Below are 21,288 nucleotides of genomic sequence, written 5' to 3' on the forward strand. Positions count from 1 at the left end.
AATTTGGACTCCCTCTCTTTCGTTTTCCGTTGGAGGAAGTAGGATGCACAGATTTAAGATTACCTACTGCTAGGTAATGCAAGTTTTCTGGGTACCTATTTACATTTTAAGACATTAAATACTGCCATAATGTGGAGAAATAAATTCTATTAATGGTTTTTCTTGAACTTAATTTATCACGAGGTTCGAAGCTGCGAAATTATCACGCTTCCATACTGCATTGTCAATAAAAATTCTCGCAATTTCTTGAAAGGAGAAAAGTTGAGTTTGTGCCTACTAAGAATGAAAACACTGCGATAAACTGCTAGTCATGAGAATGAGCGAATATTTTAACCTCGGATGTCGAGCTTCACCTCGGATCTTCCGATTAGAACAGTTAGGGACACTTTTTATCTCGAAACTACTGATTGCAGTGTAGAGTAGAGAAGGAGAAGAATGTGGTAGATAAACCTAGAACGAGAAGAGGATTAATAAATTTTATTTTAAAGGATGCGCACCATATCTTTTTTACCGGGAATCGAAAGGTTTATAGATATCTGACAATATCATCAACGACTACAGATGCAATATCAAGTCAAAGGGGTTTGGATTGTTTTCAATACGAAATACCTAACCTCAACCAGTATTGAAGTGTTTGTTTTCATCAATAAATGCTTCAACGCCTTTTCTTTTTTAAACGGGAAAAGAAAAGCTTATTTGGATTTCAAGCATTTAGAAAAATAATATTGTTTAACCGGCAGTAAATGTTATGGTAAGTATCTTTTAAAATAAAATTTATTAATCCTCTTCTCGTTCTAGGTTTATCTACCACACTGATGAAAAATAATTATGACCAAACCGAAACAAAACTTGTATCAACAGAAAAGCCCATTACGTCATTTGTTTATGCTTTTCTTCTTCATATCCATCTGTACGGCTTCATCGTAGAAAAATGACAACTTCACTCATGCATAGGAAAAAATGTACCCACCTGTATTTGTCTTGACCGAAACCAGCTAGAAACCCGACTGATTTGACTGTGTTACTTTGAGGTATGACAAAAGGAAACTCAAAGTTCTCTGTAGATCTGTTCCTATATTCAATGTATTAAATTTGTATCGACGTTACAACGGAAATAAGAAAAAATAATCTTACATTCACATTTCATAACTTGGGCACATAAAAATTGGGCATGTATAATTTGAATAGTGTCCACATAAAAAATGTGTGTACATTTGATAAAATTAACATTAGGTTTTCGCATATTTTAGGTTCACGAAACGAATAGAAATTACGAAAATTAGGGATTGATTATTATCAGTGTAGAAAAGCCCAACATCGGCAGGTCTGGCCACCCTGCTGGTCGTAAACAACGAGATTAAATTTAGTTTGAGAAAGAAACTCGAAGCAACCCGTCAAATAATGGAATGAATCTAATATATTATAATAGTTAAATGTGAAGCTTGGAGTGATAAGAATATGATAATTGAAATGGCTGGTGGTAAAAGTAAACCGAACAAAAAAGACGAACATATAGAGGAAACGGATCGGCTCAAATGCTGGATTTGTCCAGCGAAATTTTTCGACAGCACAGAGCAATATCATCAACATATAGAGGTAAGGCTCAGTTGCTTAAACTGAACACAATGCTACCATCCAGAGAGAATATAGGGAGAGAGTCGAATAATGTGAAGCCAAAAATACCTTATTGGGCAGACCAACCGTGCAAAGTAAATAAACATTATTCATGCCTGAAGTTGTGGAGATAAGTATTGTACATCCATCAAAAAAGAAACTAAATTTTCGTCAGAATTTAGTTAAATCGTAATTGTAAGGTGCATTCCAGAGTGGTATGCATTAGTAAAATCTAGAAAACTGCGGAGACTCCACTTGGTATCGATTGGATTCGGGTTTAGCTGTCAAAACACGAATCCAATCGAAATCTGCCTATCTTTATAACATTTGACGTGTTGCCATACTATGCCGCGCCATACGTTGCCAAAAATACTGTTTTTCTCTCCGCAGTGCTCTTTCTAGAGTTTTTCTAGTAAAAAGCTTTGGAAATATTTCATCTCTTTGTTTCGAAATGCACATCATTTTCTAAGCAATCCTATAGATCACCATACAATCAGGCTTGCCACTATTTTTCAAACAAAATCTGGCAGTTCAGCTAAAAATGTTTGGCAAAATCTGGCACTTGATAGCGACCTCAAAGTCACCAAAATTTGGCATACATTTTAGTTTTCATAGAATGTGCATCAATCGATTTTTGTAAAATTTTGGGCATGATTACCCAAATTTCCAAAATGTTTATGTAGCAGCTTCTAAAACTTAAAACTCTTGCAGAGTGAGAGATTTGTCTTTTTGTCTGGAAGGTGCCAAAACCTCTGGATGTGTCAAATAAATCTGGCATAATGGCATCCCTGCATACGGTTTGTTTTCAAAATATAATAGAAGTCATTTAAAGCGCTGCCTGCATGTATATAGCATCCCTATTTCGTTTGTATTGAACTGACATAAGCCAACATCTCTGCGGGTATACAAAATATAGGCCCCACTGACAGTTCAGATTGCTCTGCTAGTTTTGTTGCAAGCACGTTTAATATTAGATAGAAACAACACGGCAAGACTCGATCTTTAGATATTTGTCATCGAGCTAAAATATTGAACAATGAATTGAAAAATGTGTTGTTTGATTTTTACTATTCGTCTCTCTCCACATTCCATCTGCTACCATTCTAATAGAAAAGGCCAATGCTATTGGATCGAATCAAAATTCGTCTAATGCTAAGATGATGTGGTGATTGGGGTTAACTCGATCCAGTGAAACGAATAATGTGAAACCAAAAGTGCCTTACTAGGGGTCCTTATCCTGATATTACGTGTAAATCGGGATATCGTATTGCAATACCATTACTATGTAATGACATTCCTGAAATTTTATGGGAATTCCGTTATTACTCGCCTTACGCCTTCTTTGTAAGTGGCATTACCTACTGCGCAGTAATAACATTTCGTCTAAGGGTACCTATTGTAGGTATCCTTACACTAGTAAAACTAGAAAGAAAACTGCGGAGACTCCATTTTGAATCGTTTGGATTTTGGTTTATCTGTCAATGATGAATCTAATCAAACTGCAGCTTGTTTCTTCTAGCAATGGACTATTACCGTAAAATACCACGGTATACATTGCCAAAATACTGTCTTTATCTCCACAGTTATCTTTCTAGAAATTTTGTATCTTAGACGAGGCGTTAGCTGTTACATTACTGGGCAGTAATATAATTGAAAACAAACGTACAAGGCGAGTGATGGCGATTGATCCTTAAAGATTAAAATACAAATACCACTATCACAACCAGATATGTTTTTAGCTTCCAGATATTCCTTAAGTAATACGGTTTCCATACGGCTGAAGGGATTAAAATATATATAAACCACGAACCTTATATTCGGTTCGTGGACCATACCCTTTCTTCACAAATTGAAATTCAACTCTGTCCTGATCCACAAAAATATTTGCAGTTTATTGCTAAGTTTGTTTCAGTAATTAAATGGTATCCTGTTAACTAAACCACTTTATTGATCATTTGCTCAGCGAATACACCAGGGCTACCGATTTCGTTGTGAGGATTGTGAAAATGAAACACTATTCAAAGACATCGACACCGCTCGCGATCACGTGAACAGTTGCCACGATATTAAAACCCATCCGTGTCCTAACTGCGACCAATCCTTCAATGAGTTTAATTTAAGAAAGCACTTGCAGGAAGTCCACCAGAAGGTTCCACAGTACGAGTGTAGCTTATGTAAGAGCAAACCGTTCGAAGACCGATGTAGCTACGAGAATCACGTATATGTATGTTTTAAACATAGTCTATCAGATATATATCTTCATATATTATTCATCGTAGAACAAACATCAAGGATTTCGAGTAAAGTGTCATATTTGCCATAAAATGTTAAGAAGTAAGCTGAAAACACACATTGAATACATCCACTCAGAAGGAGTTCCAAGATGTAACATCTGCAACAAAGAGTATAGCAACAAATACAAATTAATGAGGCATTTGAAGTGTCACACAGATCCTAGGGAACCAGGTGCATCGGTACGCTGCGAGCGATGTAACGAGTCGTTTGAGAGCGTTAGCAAATTAAAATATCATAAGGTAAATTAAAATAAGTTGTTATGATGGGTATACTGAGGGATTCATGTTTCTTTTTTTTTTTGAACAGGCTAAACATCAAACCAAGATCTTTCAATGCGACAAGTGTTCAAAAATGTTTTATCGTAACGAAGCTTTAGTTCAACATCAGAAAACACATGAAGAGAAAGAGTTATTGTAAGTGCAGCAAACGCCAATGCTAGTGAACATAAACGTAATCATAGTCATCATACGACGAAAACAGATTCTTTCTGATATTGTTTTTAATACACATTTCATGCCTCTGAAAAGATAATGTCGGACGCATCTTATAGGATAAGAGCAACGGATAACAACGGTGATAAAGCAAAGAAAATAGAAGTCGAAGCCAAATGCATTAGATTAACTTATGGTGACTTCCTTTTAGTGGTCAAGGGCCCTACTTTCACAGCCACGTAACCTTCACAATAGCCAGAATAAGGGTTGCCACCAAAGAGCGCAAGTGGATAAGCAAGATAAGGTTAAGGTATCCAGGTGTGTAGAAATGGTCTATGTCATTGCAGATCGTGGCGGAAATTGATATGACAATAGATATGCTCAATTCTGCAACTCCATCCTACGATTTGTGCAGGTATTCATGGTATGGTATGGTACTTCTAGTTCTGGTTATTTTCCGTCGGCCTATTTCCGCTACGAGACCAAACACTGACGCCAGAGAGGTGACGACTCCCACTATCTGGACTACACATTTACCCATCAACTCATGGTCCGGGGACCAACGGCTCTACTTCCCTTCCGAAGGAAGGCGTGACCTCAGATTATTCTTCCCCTTCGAAAATCTCAACGACCTCGACTGGATTGAACCCAAACCAACTGGGGTGAGTGGCGGTCACGCTTACCACCCAACCATCGGCGCTGTCATTTTTTTTTTTTTGAGAATACGAATAACCTCTAAGTTCAAAATGCAATCAACAGGACCACCACCTGTCACATTTAATGCATAACGTCACTGTGCAGAGACAAATTGACGTAAGGTTGTGTTAGTCTGACAATTGAGGTTAAAGTACGATTAACACATAACAAACGCTTCCGTCAACGAACAGAACGTCAACATCACGTCACCTCTCCGTCGAGATAAGTTGAATGATTTTTTCGTGTGTTCATTCACGCGCTCCGTGCACGAAAACGTACCGTGCCGTTGATATTGTTTGAATATCTCCATAGATTGCATGTAATAATTTCAGCATTCCGGTGATGTATCGTGTAGATGGCACTTAAATGGGATGAAGCCAATGAAACTTATGAAAAATGAGGTTAACTTTGGTGGAATAATCTCACGCTCCTATTTTCATTTCATATACGTATTCATCAATACACGTTTTTAGAGTTAGTTGGACGTCATATACACTGTTTGTGGCTATATACGTACACAAAAGAAGAGTGTGTGCGTGAGATTATTCCACAAGATACCACCTCACTTTTCATAAGTATTACCCAGGTAACTGGCATCCCTATCTCTACATACAGAGTTTGACAATAGGCAACATCGTTTTTCCACCGATCGATGGGGGTCAGTTTGACAACGTCAAAATCGCTTAAAATGTCATCAACAAACAATAGTAGCAGTAAACAAAAGAAAACAATGAACACTTTAACTGATTTGATGTAAACTAAAGTGCTCCTCGTTCGTATCTAGAATTAATTTCGTTCATTTTGTTACAAGCAAAGTTCTCATGTTGGCTACGAAAATATGACGTCACGTCACCCTCTTGGTATTACCTCAATTGTCGCACTAACGCAACCACACGTGCGGTTTGGGCCATGGACTTTCCTCTATTCTTCTCCTCATTGAACCATCATGTTAATTTGACTGCTATTGTACCGGTCCGTTCCACTCAATGTCGTATATACAGGTATGGTGAAGATGGTATGGTATTCGTAAGATGAATCTTACATAAGTGGTGTGAGTGATCACAGAATAAATCGGCTTGCTTTCGTCATACCGTTCGTTCCGCTCCCATTGAATCGTGTGAACGCTACACGGAAACGAAAAACTACCTAAAATTGAGTTCCTTTGACTCAATCTCGTGGTATCGTGGGGGAATTTAAAATTAGGTAAACCGTGTTGAAGGTAGTTTCCATTTAACCACGACAAAAATTACAACTCATTGATAGGTTTTTTATACTCAAATTTAAGTTGAATTTACCTAATTTCGAGTATATCCCAAACAACTCAAAAGTACCTTCCTCCACGGAAGACCTCGACTGAGTCGAATCTCTCGTTTTGTTTTTGACAACACTAATAAGTGTGAAAGCGACGCACAGCTCAAAAGTTATTTAAAAGAACTTATTCTGGAGGTTGTTTTATTTAACCGTGTATGACGTCGACCCGTTGTACTTCTGGATTGTTTACATATTTTTGGTTGCCAACACTAACAAATCGTGTGTCCTGCCACACCTATATATACCTCATTGCGTTCCACTCACTGCCAACAAGCTTTGGGTGTGTATAAATAGTCTGTAGTTAGAGGGATGGGATACAGGTAGGTGCAAAAAAAATCTGTCTCACTAACACAGTCCCTCGTGGACTGGACTATACATTTACGCCGGCTTGCTGCTCACAAAGAATATTACCGGCTCGTGGTTACCTGGGATTGACATCATCAAGCATTTGAATTGTAATTTAAAATTATTTAAAGGCTATCCGATAGTGTTGCCGGAATAGTCAGTGAACGCGTCTTGAATTAGGACGACGAGTGTTATGTTTCAGTGATTTTTGTTTGGATCTCTGCGTTTCTGATTTTTTAGTAATCTTAAAGGGCAAATCGTAATTTTGCATTCAAGATCAAATAAAGATGGACGGAATTACTGTACACCATTGGTAAGTTTTATATGAGATGATGGAGTCAAAATATTTCTTCGTTTTGGATTCGAGAATCATTACCCGACCAAGTTGATTGCGAATCGCTATTTTAGAATGTTTAATTTGCTGTTAAAAAGGTTTTGAAAGTAGAGTATGATTTTGGGCGACAGGTTTTGATATTCACAACTGAAATAATACAAGGAAGCCATTTTTGTTTAGTGCACCTTTAAAAAGCCATTTTCCGGTTCCAAAACCCTAGTATCCGGTCACAACAATTATTTATATTCGTCACATTATCTTAAACGGTGAAAAGTGCTTACAGAGAAGAAACAAGAGGTGCAGCAATTCGATCCCGATTAACTTGAATCGCAATGGTTCTTTAATGTTTCTACAGAAATATTATATTACACCTTAGAATATACTCCTGTATTAAAACATATATCACGTCGTTCATAAATGTTTCTTAAGTGAGAATTGCAAATGGCTGTCTGTTTTTCTAATGATAGTGACGCCACCAAAGCGAAAGAAATATTTAGAATAAGCTTTCGTTTTTAGTGGTCAGAGAACGACGTGAATGAATGTAGTATGTGTTCAATCAGGATGATGAATACATTTCGAATTTTCATATTCAAAAATATGAAGATTAGCATTGTCGCAAGTGTGTTTTTAACATACAAAATGTTTAGGCCTGAGACAATCCTAGTCTAGTGTTCTGTGTGTACTTTCACCACAGCTTATTTTTTCGGATAAAATATTTTTTAATTTCAGAATGTATAAAAATACGTTTGTCCTGAAAACCGATGCCGTATGCCGATGCCAATTAGACGTAATCTCTTAAATTTGCATTTCTTTGCGTCTTTATCGAAAAACGTATAGACATTTTGAGCATTAATAACTTTTTTTTCATGCTCTGATGATTACTTATTTTTGCCCCAATCGTAGAAAATGTTTTACATTTATTGTGTAGTTTTGGGGCAAGTTTAGAATGATTTATCAAAGATTTTTTTGGTAACGTCCAACGGAAGAAACAAGGAGAAAAGACGTCCATCTACGACGTTTGAGTGTATCTATCGAATACTCTCTTCGGCTAGTAGATTTCCATAAATTTAATGTATCAATTTAGAATCAAAGTAATGTTATTGTCCAACAAAAAACGACACCGTTAATTTATAAATTAATGTCAGAAAAATTACTACAACAAACCGTTTTTTTATGTTAAACTACATAACCACCCATTTTGTTACTGCCAAAGTTGCTTTTAGTTTGATATTTGCATCAAAATACATTGAATACTTTACTTGTATGTCGGTTCTCATGTGTTTAAGTGTTAGAAAAGTAAATACAATAGGATTGTCGCTGTTAGTGTACATTTTGTTCTATCTCTTTCTCTCACAGAGCACCTATCGAAGGATCTATGCAGTGCCAGCAGATTTGCAAAGTTCCAGGCTGCGGCCCACAAAGGAGAGGAAGAGCCATGCAGCTTGTTGAGATTTCAAAATTTCATACGCATCTCGCCCGTAGTATTGTCGCAGGCGAGAATCTATTAATAATCGGAAAAATATGTCACTGGATAGACGGCGATGGCTTTCGCAAATATTTCGGGAAAATGAAATATTTTCAGTGGCTTTTCAGGAAAGAAGACAAAATTTTGGGTGTGGACCACACTACGAGCAATCACTTATCCCCTACGATGGACATCGATGGTTATAAGAAACATCGTCAAAGGAAGCCAGGCAGACCAGATACGAAACGTGAAACGCAGGACTGATTAATAGTAAACAGGATGAAACACATATTTATCAACATGCCAAGCAGAGCATATTACAAGTTGTAATAAAAAGGTGAAATAATTACAAAATTTGAAAATTACCCATTTGACAGGAATGTTTTCGAAAAAAATAGTTTATATCAACAGCTAAGATTTATTCTCACCTACGATTTGAACCAAACATTTAACAAACATAGATAACTTACGGTGTTCAAATATGTATTTGTATACATAATATGGCTGCACAATAGGAGCAATGCGTATTCAAGATTATAAATTAGAGGCAGATATAGAACCTTTATTACTTAAAACAGGGGTTGTCCTATTTAGTTCCATTCATATAAAAAGAAACCATCAGAAATACTTTTTTCAATTCTATCAGCAACAATCAGTGCTTGTTTTTTGTTGTTTTGGTGACTAAAATAAGATTACTGTAATCTCTCTAAATTTTAAAATAAATGTCTTGTAAAATATAAAATCCAAAGGTCGTTAGTGCATATTTATTAATATAAAGAGAAATGGCCCACATAACGAAACAATCCAAAAGAAAGGCAACAAGATTAATTAATTTACATTCAACCATTTCACAGATACTCTGCTGATAATTTTGTAATTTTATTGTGAAATCCACAGTACCATTATCAACTTTTCAGTAATCCAGTTCAGAATACTGAAAATACTGATGTCAGCAAAAATATCAAATAAGACCGACAGTGTAAAACAATAGCGTAGCGGCCCTTACACGTTCAATATTCCTTTCAATAATAGAGAGTATTGACAAAAGTATTGACGTATTGAAGCAATATCGTCAATACTGTGTATTTACGAAAATATTGAACGTGTAATGACTTGGACGTTTTTAGGGTCGTATGGAGAATAGTGCCAAAAAGGTTCATCATTTGCAAAGATGAAGAGAAAGAAATGTGGTACTCTGTCCCATCCCAGAAACCAAAGGAGTGATATTAACCCTCTCAGCAAAGTCACTCCCAACGATTTATCAAACCCCCGCCAAATTGAAACGGTTGTGTATGGTTGTCCGCGTTTCTTCCTTATTTAAGGTTCAAAATGATTCGTTGATTAAATTCTTCATTAAATGAATAAATTTATTATTGTTTATTGGGGCTTTAACCTAGAGGCCATTCGCCCATGAAATAAAGCGGGATTACAATTAATAAATGTTACATTTCATTTTGTTTGCGTTATCCATTTTACTGTTTAAATGCTATCGTATAAGCCGGCGTCTTTTAGGAAGAGGAGGAGTGCCTCCTCCCGAACCGGGTCGTTGGATAGGATGTCCCGTATCGGGCCAGTCAGGCCGTACTGACGCCGTGGATCCTCCTGTTTTCGGCAGTTGCACAGCAGGTGTTCGACGGTGAGCCGGGTGTTGCAGGTGGCACATTCTGGGACGGGCTCGCTGGACACGGTGTGTGCGTGAGTTACTCGTGTGTGCCCCACGCGGAGTCGGGAGAGTATTTTTTGTTCCCCCTGGCTGTCTCGGTCGGTCCAGGTGTCGGCTGAGCCTTTGATTTTTTGGGTGTGATTTCGAGAACTCCGCCAGTGGTTGGTGAATCCGTTCTGCAAGCTAATGTTGAATTCCCTGATGATGTCAATGGTTGGAGTTTCATTAGGGAGCCGGGTCCGGGCCCGTCTGCTGATGAGGGCTAACCGGTTGGAATCTGTGTTACCCTTAATGCCGCTGTGATCCGGGACCCAGCAGATGGTAACCAGTGGGTCTCGAAATGTCTCGATGGCCTGAACGAAGGGATGTTTGGAGGTCCCGCTAGCGACGTCCCTCAGGACCGAGAGCGAGTCTGTAAAGATGACCGTCGGGGTATCGGTGGGTCTTTTGATCATTCCCACTGCAATGGCGGCCGCTTCCGCCGAGAAAACTGAGCAGGAGGGAGGTAGGCGGAAGGAGAGCCCGTTCCCCAAGCCGTTGATCCCCGCTCCTACACCGTCGTTCGCTTTGGAACCGTCGGTAAAGATTTTAGTGTGATGTAAATATCTTCGGTTAATTAGCTGTCTATATTTAAATAGTATGCTGCTGGGGTGGTCGCCAACTTTTATAGTGCGAGCAAGGCTGTCGTCGATGTTGGGTCCGGGGTCGTACCAGGCCCGCGGTCTCACCCGGTGTAGACGAGCGATGGGTGGGAGGTCGTTGCTGGTGAACTCCTGGTGCAGGTTGGAGACGGTGGTGAGAAGGGGGCACTCGTCGCCCGAAGTTTTCTTCAGGAAGCTCAGTGCTCTTCTGAAGGCCATCCTGGCTGTTTCCCAGCAGCAGGGTAGTACTCCTGCCTCTACACAGGCAGCTTCGGCCGGGGTATTTGGTAGTAGACCGGAGGCTAGCCGCACCGCTCCGTGGTATAAGGGCCCGAGGATGTCTGAGAGTCCGTCTAGGTTCCGGCAAGTCATCTCGATTCCGTAGATTCTGCCGTGGATAAGAGATCGTCCGACGTTCAGCGCTGCTCGGCGGTTGTTTTTGGGGTGGTGGGCGCAAATGGTCCGGACTAATCGCTTTCTGCTCTGGCAGTCTTTTTTCAGTCGCTGGAAGTGTGGTATCATTGTCAGTTTCCGGTCGAGGGTGATCCCGTGGACGACGGAATTACTGTACCGTTGAGGCGAATTGGACGAGCGTTGGCTGGGTGATAAGTGCTGCAGCAGTGTGTAATGGCGGACTTGGTGGCGGCGATGTTGAATCCAGTGGCGAGTGCCCTTCGGCCGACTGCGTTGACGGCGGCCTGCAGAGATATTCTTGTGCGCGGGATCGTCTTCCCGAGGGCCACCAATATGATGTCGTCCGCGCACACGAAGACATAGACGCCCCCGGGTAGCGCGGTGAAGAGCAAATTCATCCTCACTAAGAAGAGGGTCACTGCTAGTATCGATCCTTGTGGCACTCCGTTGGCCTCGCGGAATTCGTCGGAGAGTGTGCCGCCTATGCATACCCGAAATCGGCGGTTGGTTAGGAAGTTTTGGATGAAGACGCCTAGGTTCCCCTGTACGCCCCATTATGGCCAGACTGTGTTGTAAGCTTTTGCTATGTCGAGTATGGCAATATCGGCGTGGATGCCTTCGGACCTTGCTCTGTCTAATACCTCGCCGAGCGAGCCCAGGTGGGCTCCGGTGCCGAGTCCCTTCCGGAAAGCGAATTGGCGTGGGTCGAGTAGTTTCTCGTCTTCCAGCCACCTGGTCAGTCGCCGGTTTACCATCCTCTCCAGTGTCTTAGCGGTGCGTGACAGCAGGCTGATTGGCCTGAAGTCGCTCGGGGCACGGGTACCCTGGCATTTTTTAGGAATGGGGACCACGTGGACCAGTTTCCATTCCTCTGGGAAGGACCCGCGGTCCCAGATAGTATTAAAAGAGTCTAGGAGGGCTCTTTTTTCTCCGGGCGGAAGATGCCTAAGCATCGGGTAACCAATCCTGTCAGGGCCGTCGGACTTTCCTCGTGCGTTAGTGAGAGCGACGGCAAGTTCAGCTCCGGTAAAGGGTCTGTTGTAGGTGGCTGCGGAGTCTGGCGTGAAGGTCGTAGGGGAGGCTTCGAGTCTGCTTTTTTTCTGAGCGAATGCGGCTGGCAGGGCAACTAGAGGAAAAACGCAGCAATAATTGTGTTTTGTGTCAATTCATTAATATTTCGATTATCGATGAAAAATTGTGGATCAGCAACGTAATCAACAATTGATTTCGCTTCGCTTTCATTAGAATAAAGCCTCACTTTAGGAAAACAAAATAAAACATCCGAAAAAGCGGTTACTTTCACAAGCGCAGATATTTTAAAAAATGCGCTTAAGGCTCAAGTTACCTCAAGGCTTGGTAGTATGCGTAAGAAAAATTGTGTTCAGCTTTGCCACCAGATTATCTATTTAAACCTTTTCAAAACTCTAAAAGAAGAATATCAGTCGATTTATTAGATCATCACGATTCAATTCATGCAAAATACCTGCTGGAAAAACCATCGGCTTAGCTGGATGGTGCTTTTGAAAAAGTGGCTGTGATTTTTTATCACACTACCACACCGAGCTGGGGTACGCAACACAACTGCGCAATGAAAAAACCACAGCCACTTTTTCAAAAGCACCATTTAGCTAAGCCGATGGCTTTTCCGGCAGGTATTTTACATCAATTGAATCGTGATGATCTAATAAATCGACTGATATTCTTCTTTTAGAGTTTTAAAAAGGTTTAAATGGATAATCTGGTGGCAAAGCTGAACACAAATTTTCCTACGCACACTACCAAGCGTTCAATTCTAACACATGCTTAAAAAAGGTAACTTGAACCTTAAGTCTCCAAAAATGTTCATGGTAATTTCAAAAGTACACCGTGTTCAGTTTAAAAACACTGGCAAATCTTTTTATTATAACCATTTCGGTAGTAACTAATACAAGCAGAAAAAGCTACAGAAAATTGAGCCCAAAACTAGTACCTGATCACTATGTATAACAAATTAGAAAACAAATGCATTTCATTTCCATTTTAGCATCAACTTTGTACTCCATCGCAGAAAATCTTTTTTTCTTTATTTCGATTATATGGTTTTAACCTTGAGGTCAGAAAAATCTCTAACCCTATGTGCGGGGGTTGGGATTCGAACCCAGGTGAGCTGCGTACAAGGCAATCGATTTGCCAACTACGCTATGCCCGTCCCCGTATCAGAAGTCATGGACTTTCTCCTCTACTCCCCCTCACAAAACCGCAATGTTTGCACTTTTTGATGGTCCGTTTGGCTGCAATTTTCAACACTTCGCTAGTCTGTGTATAAAGTGTCTGTAGTCTGTAGTTAGGAGACACTGAGCGGAGCCAATTGAACATGTCAAATGCTAATTGAGCATGAAGTCACATAACATGTTCCCTTTGCAAGTATATGGAAAAGGTATTGTGATTATGGTCATTATTATATTACACATTCCTTGTGTTATCGAGTGTAGAGAGATGAAAAGAACAAAATTTCGTCAAGAGATATTCGCACAAGTTCTTACTCACGACGACAATGAAATTATTAAGCTAGAGCTTGAATATGTGCATGGAATGACGGTGTTTTCTTCCTGAATTAGGAGTTGCCATTTTTCCGGCTTTTGTGCCTGCCTATCTCTGAATGTAGAAACTCTAGTATAGCGTAGTTTGCAAATCGATTACCTTGTACGCAGCTCACCTGGGTTCGAATCCCAACCCCGCATATGGTCGGTGTTAAGTCAGACCGGACTAAATCGCAAAACATCAAAAAATGAGATAATTATAGCACATTCGACTTTTGCCAGATTTGAAATATGTAACAATAAACAAGAATTATGGCAAAAATTAATTTCCAATCATAATGTAAAGGAAGCTGCGATTCAAACTTTAAACTCGTTTTTCTCGAAATCAATATTTTGTCACTTAGTCCGGTCTGACTTAACCCCGACCATATAGGGTTAGATATTTTTCTTAAGAGACTTTTATAACCCGAAGAGGCGAATGACCTTAAGGTTAAAACCGCTATAATCGAAATCAAAAAAAACATGGAATCATAATTAAATCAATCATGCAAAGTAGTAATAACTTTCATGAGTGATTTTCATGACCAAATCTTAGTTCCAAATATTTTCTGGTGGTTTAATATTAATTTATATTAAATTTTACTATATATTGAAAATAGTATTTCTGCCATATGGTTATCATAACCATGCATTTCTTTTCAGTGTACACTCTGGGTAATTTGTGGGTACATTATTTTTACACGCGCATTTGTGGGTGCAATTTCCAACGAGAGGCTATAATTTTACTCAGGGCTAAATAAAATTTGTTGCGTGTGTACTTGTCACTTTGTCAGTTGCATAAAAGCTTTCAAGTCTTTTTTTCGTTGTCGGTCGTAATAATTCCTTTTTTCCTGTTTCAAAAATACGTATTCGTGTTTCTGCGGTGTTTTCAGAGAGGCACATTGTCTAATTAAAGCAGCTACGAAAGTTTACTTCAGAATGAACAGTATAATTACTCGAATATTTTGTATCGTTTTAATCAGGTGTGAAAACTAGGTCATATGGCAAATTAAAAGCAAAAACGAGAATTTCATTCCACGTTAAAAGTCGATAATACCCATTTATTGTTCTGTTGGTTTTACTACGAAAGGTTGGATTTGAAATTGATTAGATCATACCTTTATGGATGTTTCTTTAAAACAGTAACAACAGAATTATGTAAGTGCTAATGTGCAGTACTGGGGTAAAACTTCGGCTATACTCTTAATTAACTTGGTCGTGAAACATTTTGTATTGAGTCAATCTGAAACACAAAACATTTGTTCTGAAAGCGGAACTACCGTAGAAACAACGTTTCGGTCTCGACGAAAGCTTCTATTAATTTCAATCGATCGTGGAGCAGTGGCGTTTCCAACACAGTAGTCGCCTGCAAACTCGACGATGTTGCTTAATCCGGTAGAAGGGTTAGCAAATCTCTCCGGTGCTTCCCAGCCTGCTATTCGACTTATTCTTTCCGTTCTAATAGGTGAGTATAAAGAAGGAAGGCTAGAGGGCTGACTTCCGACAACGTGGCAGTAGGTTAGGTTTGAGGCTGGTACGAGAAAAATTGATTTTATTTTATGAAAAACCGTTTGCCATACCGGAGTTCCGCCTCTGCGATACTCGCCGGTAGTTTAAAAAATAGGGTCGGCTTGACTAAAAGAATAACTCACTGTACTTAATGGTACATTGCTTAATCCTCTACCATTGTTTGATAGAAAACCTTTCCAATACTGAAGATGCTGAGAAGCTACGCTAACGGTTTTGTTTCGTCCTCATGTTTTAGCATACCCATTGGGAGCACTTTACCGAAATCTTACAGCAACTATCACAGTAAAAAACATCTATATCGCGAGTACGGGAATCGCATTGGTCATATTCAACTATGGCTTTGATCTATATCACAGCGCATTGGCGGTTGTTGTGACTTATCTGCTCAATGCATTCTTTGCCACCAGCAGCATGCTCGTTCCGTTGAGCTTCTGCTATCACATGGGTTATCTCCTCATTGGTAAGCTATACTTTACACACTAATCTCTTGACCTGGTTTGCAATATCTCATTGTATCGTTTGCAGGTTACTACTTCACCACATCAGAAACATATGACATCAAGTGGACTATGCCCCACTGTGTGCTGGTGCTGCGGCTAATTGGGTTAGCGTTTGACATTTCCGATAGCCATCAGAAAAAACTGGCAGGTAAACAGGATGACAAATGCGTTGGTACACCGTCGCTGTTGGAATTGGTTGCTTTTACTTACTTCCCGGCATCGGTTCTCGTTGGACCCCAGTTTTCGATGATACGCTATCGCAGGTTCGTCAGTGGCCAGTACGAGCAACATACGACCAGAGCTCCTGCGTATTCAGCTAAAAAATTTCTGCAGGGTGCGTTTTATCTGATTGTCAATCAGGTTGGATCACAATTTGTGTCCGATTCCTATCTACTATCCAGCGATTTCGAGCAGGAATCGTTGTTCATGAAACATGTCTATATGGGACTATGGGGACGTTTTTCTTTGTACAAGTACATCTCGATATGGTTGCTTGCCGAGGGAGCTGCAGTTCTGTTCGGTAATATTGATTGATACATCATTATATGTTACACGAGATTCATCATTCTATCATCCTGTGTCACAGGTTTGACTTATATCGATGCTAAACCAGGTGATCGAGAGTACGACTCAGATGAGCTGTCCGGATGTACGAACATTAAGGTCGGAGTGTTTGAAAATACCAGCAAATTTGGACACTACGTGGAATCTTTCAACGTCCAGACAAACCATTGGGTCGCGGTGTACGTCTATAAACGACTAAAGTTTTTAAACAATCGCGTGTTGAGCCACTTTGGCGCGTTGCTGTTTTTAGCTGTCTGGCACGGCTTCCACAGCGGTTACTATATGACCTTCCTTATGGAGTTTATGGTGATCCGAATGGAGAAGGAGGTGATAGTCGTGTCGAGCATCGGTCGTTTAATGATTTTACTAATTTAATTTTTTTTTTCAGATCGAACCGGTCTTGCAAAAGAATGAACAATTCCAGGCATTACTTCAGCAACCAATGGTCAAACTGGCCGTCTTCCTGCTGCTCAAATTCTACACGATCGTGTTTGCCGGCTGGTGTTTGGTTCCGTTTGTAGTTCTTAGCTATTCCAAGTGGTGGCATATCTACTGTGCCGTTCGCTTTTCAGGATTAATTCTTTTTCTTTTGGGTAACTTTGCCATCAAGCCGCTTCTGTTGAGCATTCTACCGCCAAATAAGCCGGTAGCGAAAAAGGCAGAATAAAATCAGACCGCGGTTTGATATTTACCCTAAGACTTGCTTAAATCTGCCTATGCTTATCTGAGAATAGGCCAAACTGAAATTCGAAAAAGACGTTTCAATCCATCCAAGAACTCCAAAGTACCGAAAGTAGATACCCACTTTTGCTCATATGATTTTTCGCTGATTTTACATAGATTTAATGTAGCCAAACAAAATTTAATGATTAGTTCGAATTAGTTTAGAAACAATACGCTTTGCTTCCTCTCCTGATAAAAAAAATCTCCCAAGTTTTTTTGTCCACCTAAACAGAAACCAATGCTTAAACGAATCTCTACAAAAGGATTACATCTAGTATCTATTATTTGAAATTCTAAATACATTACAGTTTTTCATGCTACTGGAGTACTTGATAATCCGAGACTGGCATGCTGTGAAATAAAATTAAACAAATAGTAAAGGTAGGATTTGCATCAACAACCATAACTTGAATGCAGGTTCTCTAACGTGAGGATATATTGATAGTGCTACTAATAATATTTGCCCTGGTTCATGCGCTTATTGCATGTTCCGTCTTCCATCTACACTCCGCCGTAGACGTTTTGCAAGCGCACACTCTGCCAGCGTGCCCATGAAAGACAACCCTAGACGGGCGAGCGATTTGTTGATAGATAGCTGCGTACGGGGGCCTACTAGCATTTGTTCGAGCGAAATGGCCAAGGTAAACAGGACTTCCTGGCAGAATGCGCGTCTGAATTCTCTACCACCTCGATACCGTTACTGTCAATCGATATTTGTGGTGGGATGCGTAATGTTTCCTTTAAGTCTTTTCCTCTAATGTATTTTTTTCTCAAACTTATGTGCAACAATATCACTCCTATCAACCTTCGTTCTTCCAGTCATACTTTCGAATTTTGATAATTAAACGGATTAGGTTACAACGTTATTATAACCCTACCGAATGTGTCTAGTATAAGTTTGTCCGGAAACACGTGCCCGTGTATAATTTGTTTCAGCTAATCTAACAACGGATTGTGATTCACATTCTTGACAACAAAATAAAACGGGAGTCTAAATTCGATCGAGCCACATTGGAATTTTTGACCCTAGGACGTTACACTTACTTTTTTACCCTAGAACGTTGCACTGGGGTGCAAACGTACCTCGACGCGTTCGATCGCAATTTTCGCAGGCAAAATTGCAAACAAAACAAATGCATAATATATCGTTTTCTTCGTTTTTTAATTTCAAAAACAGCTGTTGTTGGACGTAAATTATTGAATCAATGATACATAAACTGGCTCGTCCCAGGTCGGTAAATGTCTAATTCTCGTTTTCACACGGCTTCAAAGATGGAGTGGGGTACATTTGTACCCCAGTGCAAGGTTCTAGAGTTAATACTTTCAAACATGAATATTTTGTACTATTTTCTTTTACATCTACATGCCCACCGAAGAATCGTTGGTAACAAAGTGGCACACTTAGTCTGATGCGGCTCATCCAGCATATCTACTAATGTAATGAAACTAGAACCTAGAACGTTCAGCAGCCAATTACTAAGTGATCGGCGTGACACAGTAGGCTCTCGAAATTCATCTTTCAGACGCAACTAGGCCACGAACTCTATTGGATCCAAAATGACAATACTTTGTAACTACGCCATTGCGTAGTCTTATTTCTTCAAAGACAGTAATACTCCAGAAGGCATCCTAATAAACACACTTAGCGATGCATGGCACACATGTCTCAAACGTATCATCAGCTATATTGATAATGGAGAACCCGGATAGGCACAACACAAGCGGACAAACAAACAGCTCTCTTCCAACTACAATGACGACCAGCAATTTGTAACCTGTGTAACCAACAGAGACGGCAACAAAAAATAACCTGAATGGTGGTCGCAGTAGTAAAGTCTATCTCTGTGTCGTTATTTTCCGTATCCCTAAACTTAACACTTCCCCAATCCTTCCTATCAGGAGACAAATCACGGCAAGGCAAAAATCTCCGATCAACATGGGGAACGTGCCTTTTGAACCAGTCGCTACTGATTCCTGAAACTGTATCTTAACATGTAAAAACTACATTCTTAGCAATTAAGTGCGATACATTGATTGTAGACCAAGTAATCAATGGAATAAGGCGGTATCCTCACTAATTAAATAAGGGGTCGTCCTCACTTATAAACCGTTATTACATCCGCTTCAAAGTAAATCTTATTTTCTTTTGAATTTTTTAATTTTGATGTACCTCCAAACCAAAAGCATTCGCTGTGGAGCAATAGCACGTATTTATTTTTCTAATAGCAAATTACACCGGATTTCGAATAATTTTGATAGGATAGCATGAGGTAGCACATCAGGTATGTTATGAACGTAGAAGAGAACAATGGAGTCCATCGATTCTGGATAGCGTAAAGATAAATAGATTTAGAAGACATTCTCAGTACATTTCAAATGATATATATTTCTAATAATAAAAAGAACTAGTCAGTTTACGAGTTAAATAAAAGAACAAAGTTTATATCTCTTTTTCGATGACAATACTAGTTTTTTACCTCTCTTGGAATTTCATATAATAGATTTTTGACTCTTTCCAGGCAATTGATTTCGTCATGGGTGAATCGAGCGCAGAGCTCAGTTTGGGGCCCTAATATTACAGTCACGTCACCAAGTGACTAGAAGCAATTTTTTTCTAGTTACTAGGTGATGAGACTATGGGAATAGCGCCCATATAGAATCCAAACGAGTCAAGAAATGGAAAATCCCGAAGACCTATAAAAAATAGAGTATCGGCAAACAAAGCAACGTACTTCAACAAGGGTCATTCGATTCTAACGACTGTAGTCGACGGTTGAAAAGCTAAAAGTAGCTCCGCACGTTTAGATTGCATACATGTGCTTGCACAAGAGAAGTATTGTTGCAGCAAAAGTGCGGTCGCCGCCAACCGGACGGTTTTAAACACATGCTTCGCCTCCGGGCTATCTTAGTATATTACCGATATGAAAACTAAAACGTGGTTTTCTACTTTAGTGAAAATTTATTCTAATTCGGTTCTAAACATCAAAGCGGGGCAAGTGCGCGTGTGCACAAACACCGGCTTTGGTAGTTAAGGGGCCTTATTTTGCGCGGCGTGTGCCGTGAGACGACTAAAATCACATCACTTTATGTAACTTTCCTCACCCGATTCTGAGAGTCGATTCGGGTGAGGTGAGATTCGCCATTGCGGTTAAATGGGCGTTTCATGTCACCCGAAGTGACTTCAGAATTGCGTGAGAGATTAGTCGTCTCACGTCACACGCCGCGCAGAATAGGGCCGAAGGTGAACTAAACGAACCGTTCCACGGTTAAACGGCTCCATCCAGCGGAGCAGATTAATTATAACCAACCCCCGATCCGAGATTAAGATAAGTGAACGTACAATGTACCTTTCACTGGCATATACCATATACCGCTCGGACGATCCATTCCCGAGTGAGGTATCCAACCCAAACCATTCAACTCGATGGATGTAAACACTCCACCTCCCCCAGAGGGCTATTATTTAGCCATACTTTGCCGGAATTCCTAAACTCCGGTGACGAAATAGACCGCCGGGATAATCCACGACCTGGATACGAAAAATTTGAATACCGATACTATACTGGCCGGCTTGAAAGAGCAAGGAGTGATAGAAGTCCGTAGAACGGTATGCGGAATAGTGACAAATACCCCGCTCCTCGTTTTACACGTCAGCGACTCCCATCTACCGGAATATGTGTTTCTAGGTATGATGAGAGTCAGTGTGAGGAAATACTACGTCAACCCGATGCAATGCTTCCGATGTGGCCGGTTTGGACACGGAAGCAAAAACTGCATCCAGAAGGAGATCTGCCTGAGCTGCTTGAAGAAACATGAGGTATCCAGGGAGAACCCATGCCAACGGACAAGTTACCGTATCAACAGCGACGGCGGTCTCTCAGCTCGACACCGCAGCTGCCCTGCCTATGTAACGGAAAAAATCATGCGGATTAAGAACCTAAATAACACCAAATAAGACTACGACGAACGCCAAGCGATAACCGGAAAACCGACTTTGCACACCCCTCGCCATGCCCCTTGAACAGAGCAGCCACAATCGAGAGTTACCCGCGCAGAAAACAAGCCTTCTCCCCTGCGCCAGCCTCCGCTGCGGATGTGGCGGACCTCTTCGACGTACCTTCGCAGCTGCTGGAACAGGGGGCCCGGCCACCCTCCGGGTAAGCCCCAACCCCCTCAAAAACCTAGAACAGCTCTGCGCCACCAA

At 40.4% G+C, this 21,288-nt stretch overlaps 4 protein-coding genes across 5 annotated transcripts in view; 2 read left to right on the forward strand and 2 right to left on the reverse strand.

The window, feature by feature from the left end:
* LOC131692760 (uncharacterized) overlaps positions 1-21,288 on the reverse strand; it is a 123,302-nt gene that overhangs the window by 97,552 nt on the left and 4,462 nt on the right. The gene's annotated exons all lie outside the window — the stretch shown is intronic.
* LOC131692764 (zinc finger protein 319-like) lies at positions 1,337-4,541 on the forward strand. The gene is made up of 4 exons (XM_058980013.1): positions 1,337-1,596; positions 3,578-3,838; positions 3,894-4,148; positions 4,216-4,541. Exons 1-4 carry the CDS (start codon positions 1,459-1,461, stop codon positions 4,324-4,326), a joined length of 765 nt encoding a protein of 254 aa, XP_058835996.1. The 5' UTR covers positions 1,337-1,458; the 3' UTR covers positions 4,327-4,541.
* On the reverse strand, positions 9,971-11,317 carry LOC131693363 (uncharacterized). The gene has a single exon (XM_058981114.1). It carries the CDS (start codon positions 11,315-11,317, stop codon positions 9,971-9,973), a length of 1,347 nt encoding a protein of 448 aa, XP_058837097.1.
* On the forward strand, positions 14,546-19,512 carry LOC131692763 (lysophospholipid acyltransferase 5). The gene is made up of 5 exons (XM_058980012.1): positions 14,546-15,232; positions 15,533-15,757; positions 15,823-16,317; positions 16,384-16,688; positions 16,750-19,512. The coding sequence occupies exons 1-5, from the start codon at positions 15,148-15,150 to the stop codon at positions 17,026-17,028; spliced, it is 1,389 nt and encodes a 462-aa protein (XP_058835995.1). The 5' UTR covers positions 14,546-15,147; the 3' UTR covers positions 17,029-19,512.

Source organism: Topomyia yanbarensis, chromosome 3 (genome assembly GCF_030247195.1).
Source record: "Topomyia yanbarensis strain Yona2022 chromosome 3, ASM3024719v1, whole genome shotgun sequence".
Classification (NCBI taxonomy): Eukaryota; Metazoa; Arthropoda; class Insecta; order Diptera; family Culicidae; genus Topomyia; species Topomyia yanbarensis.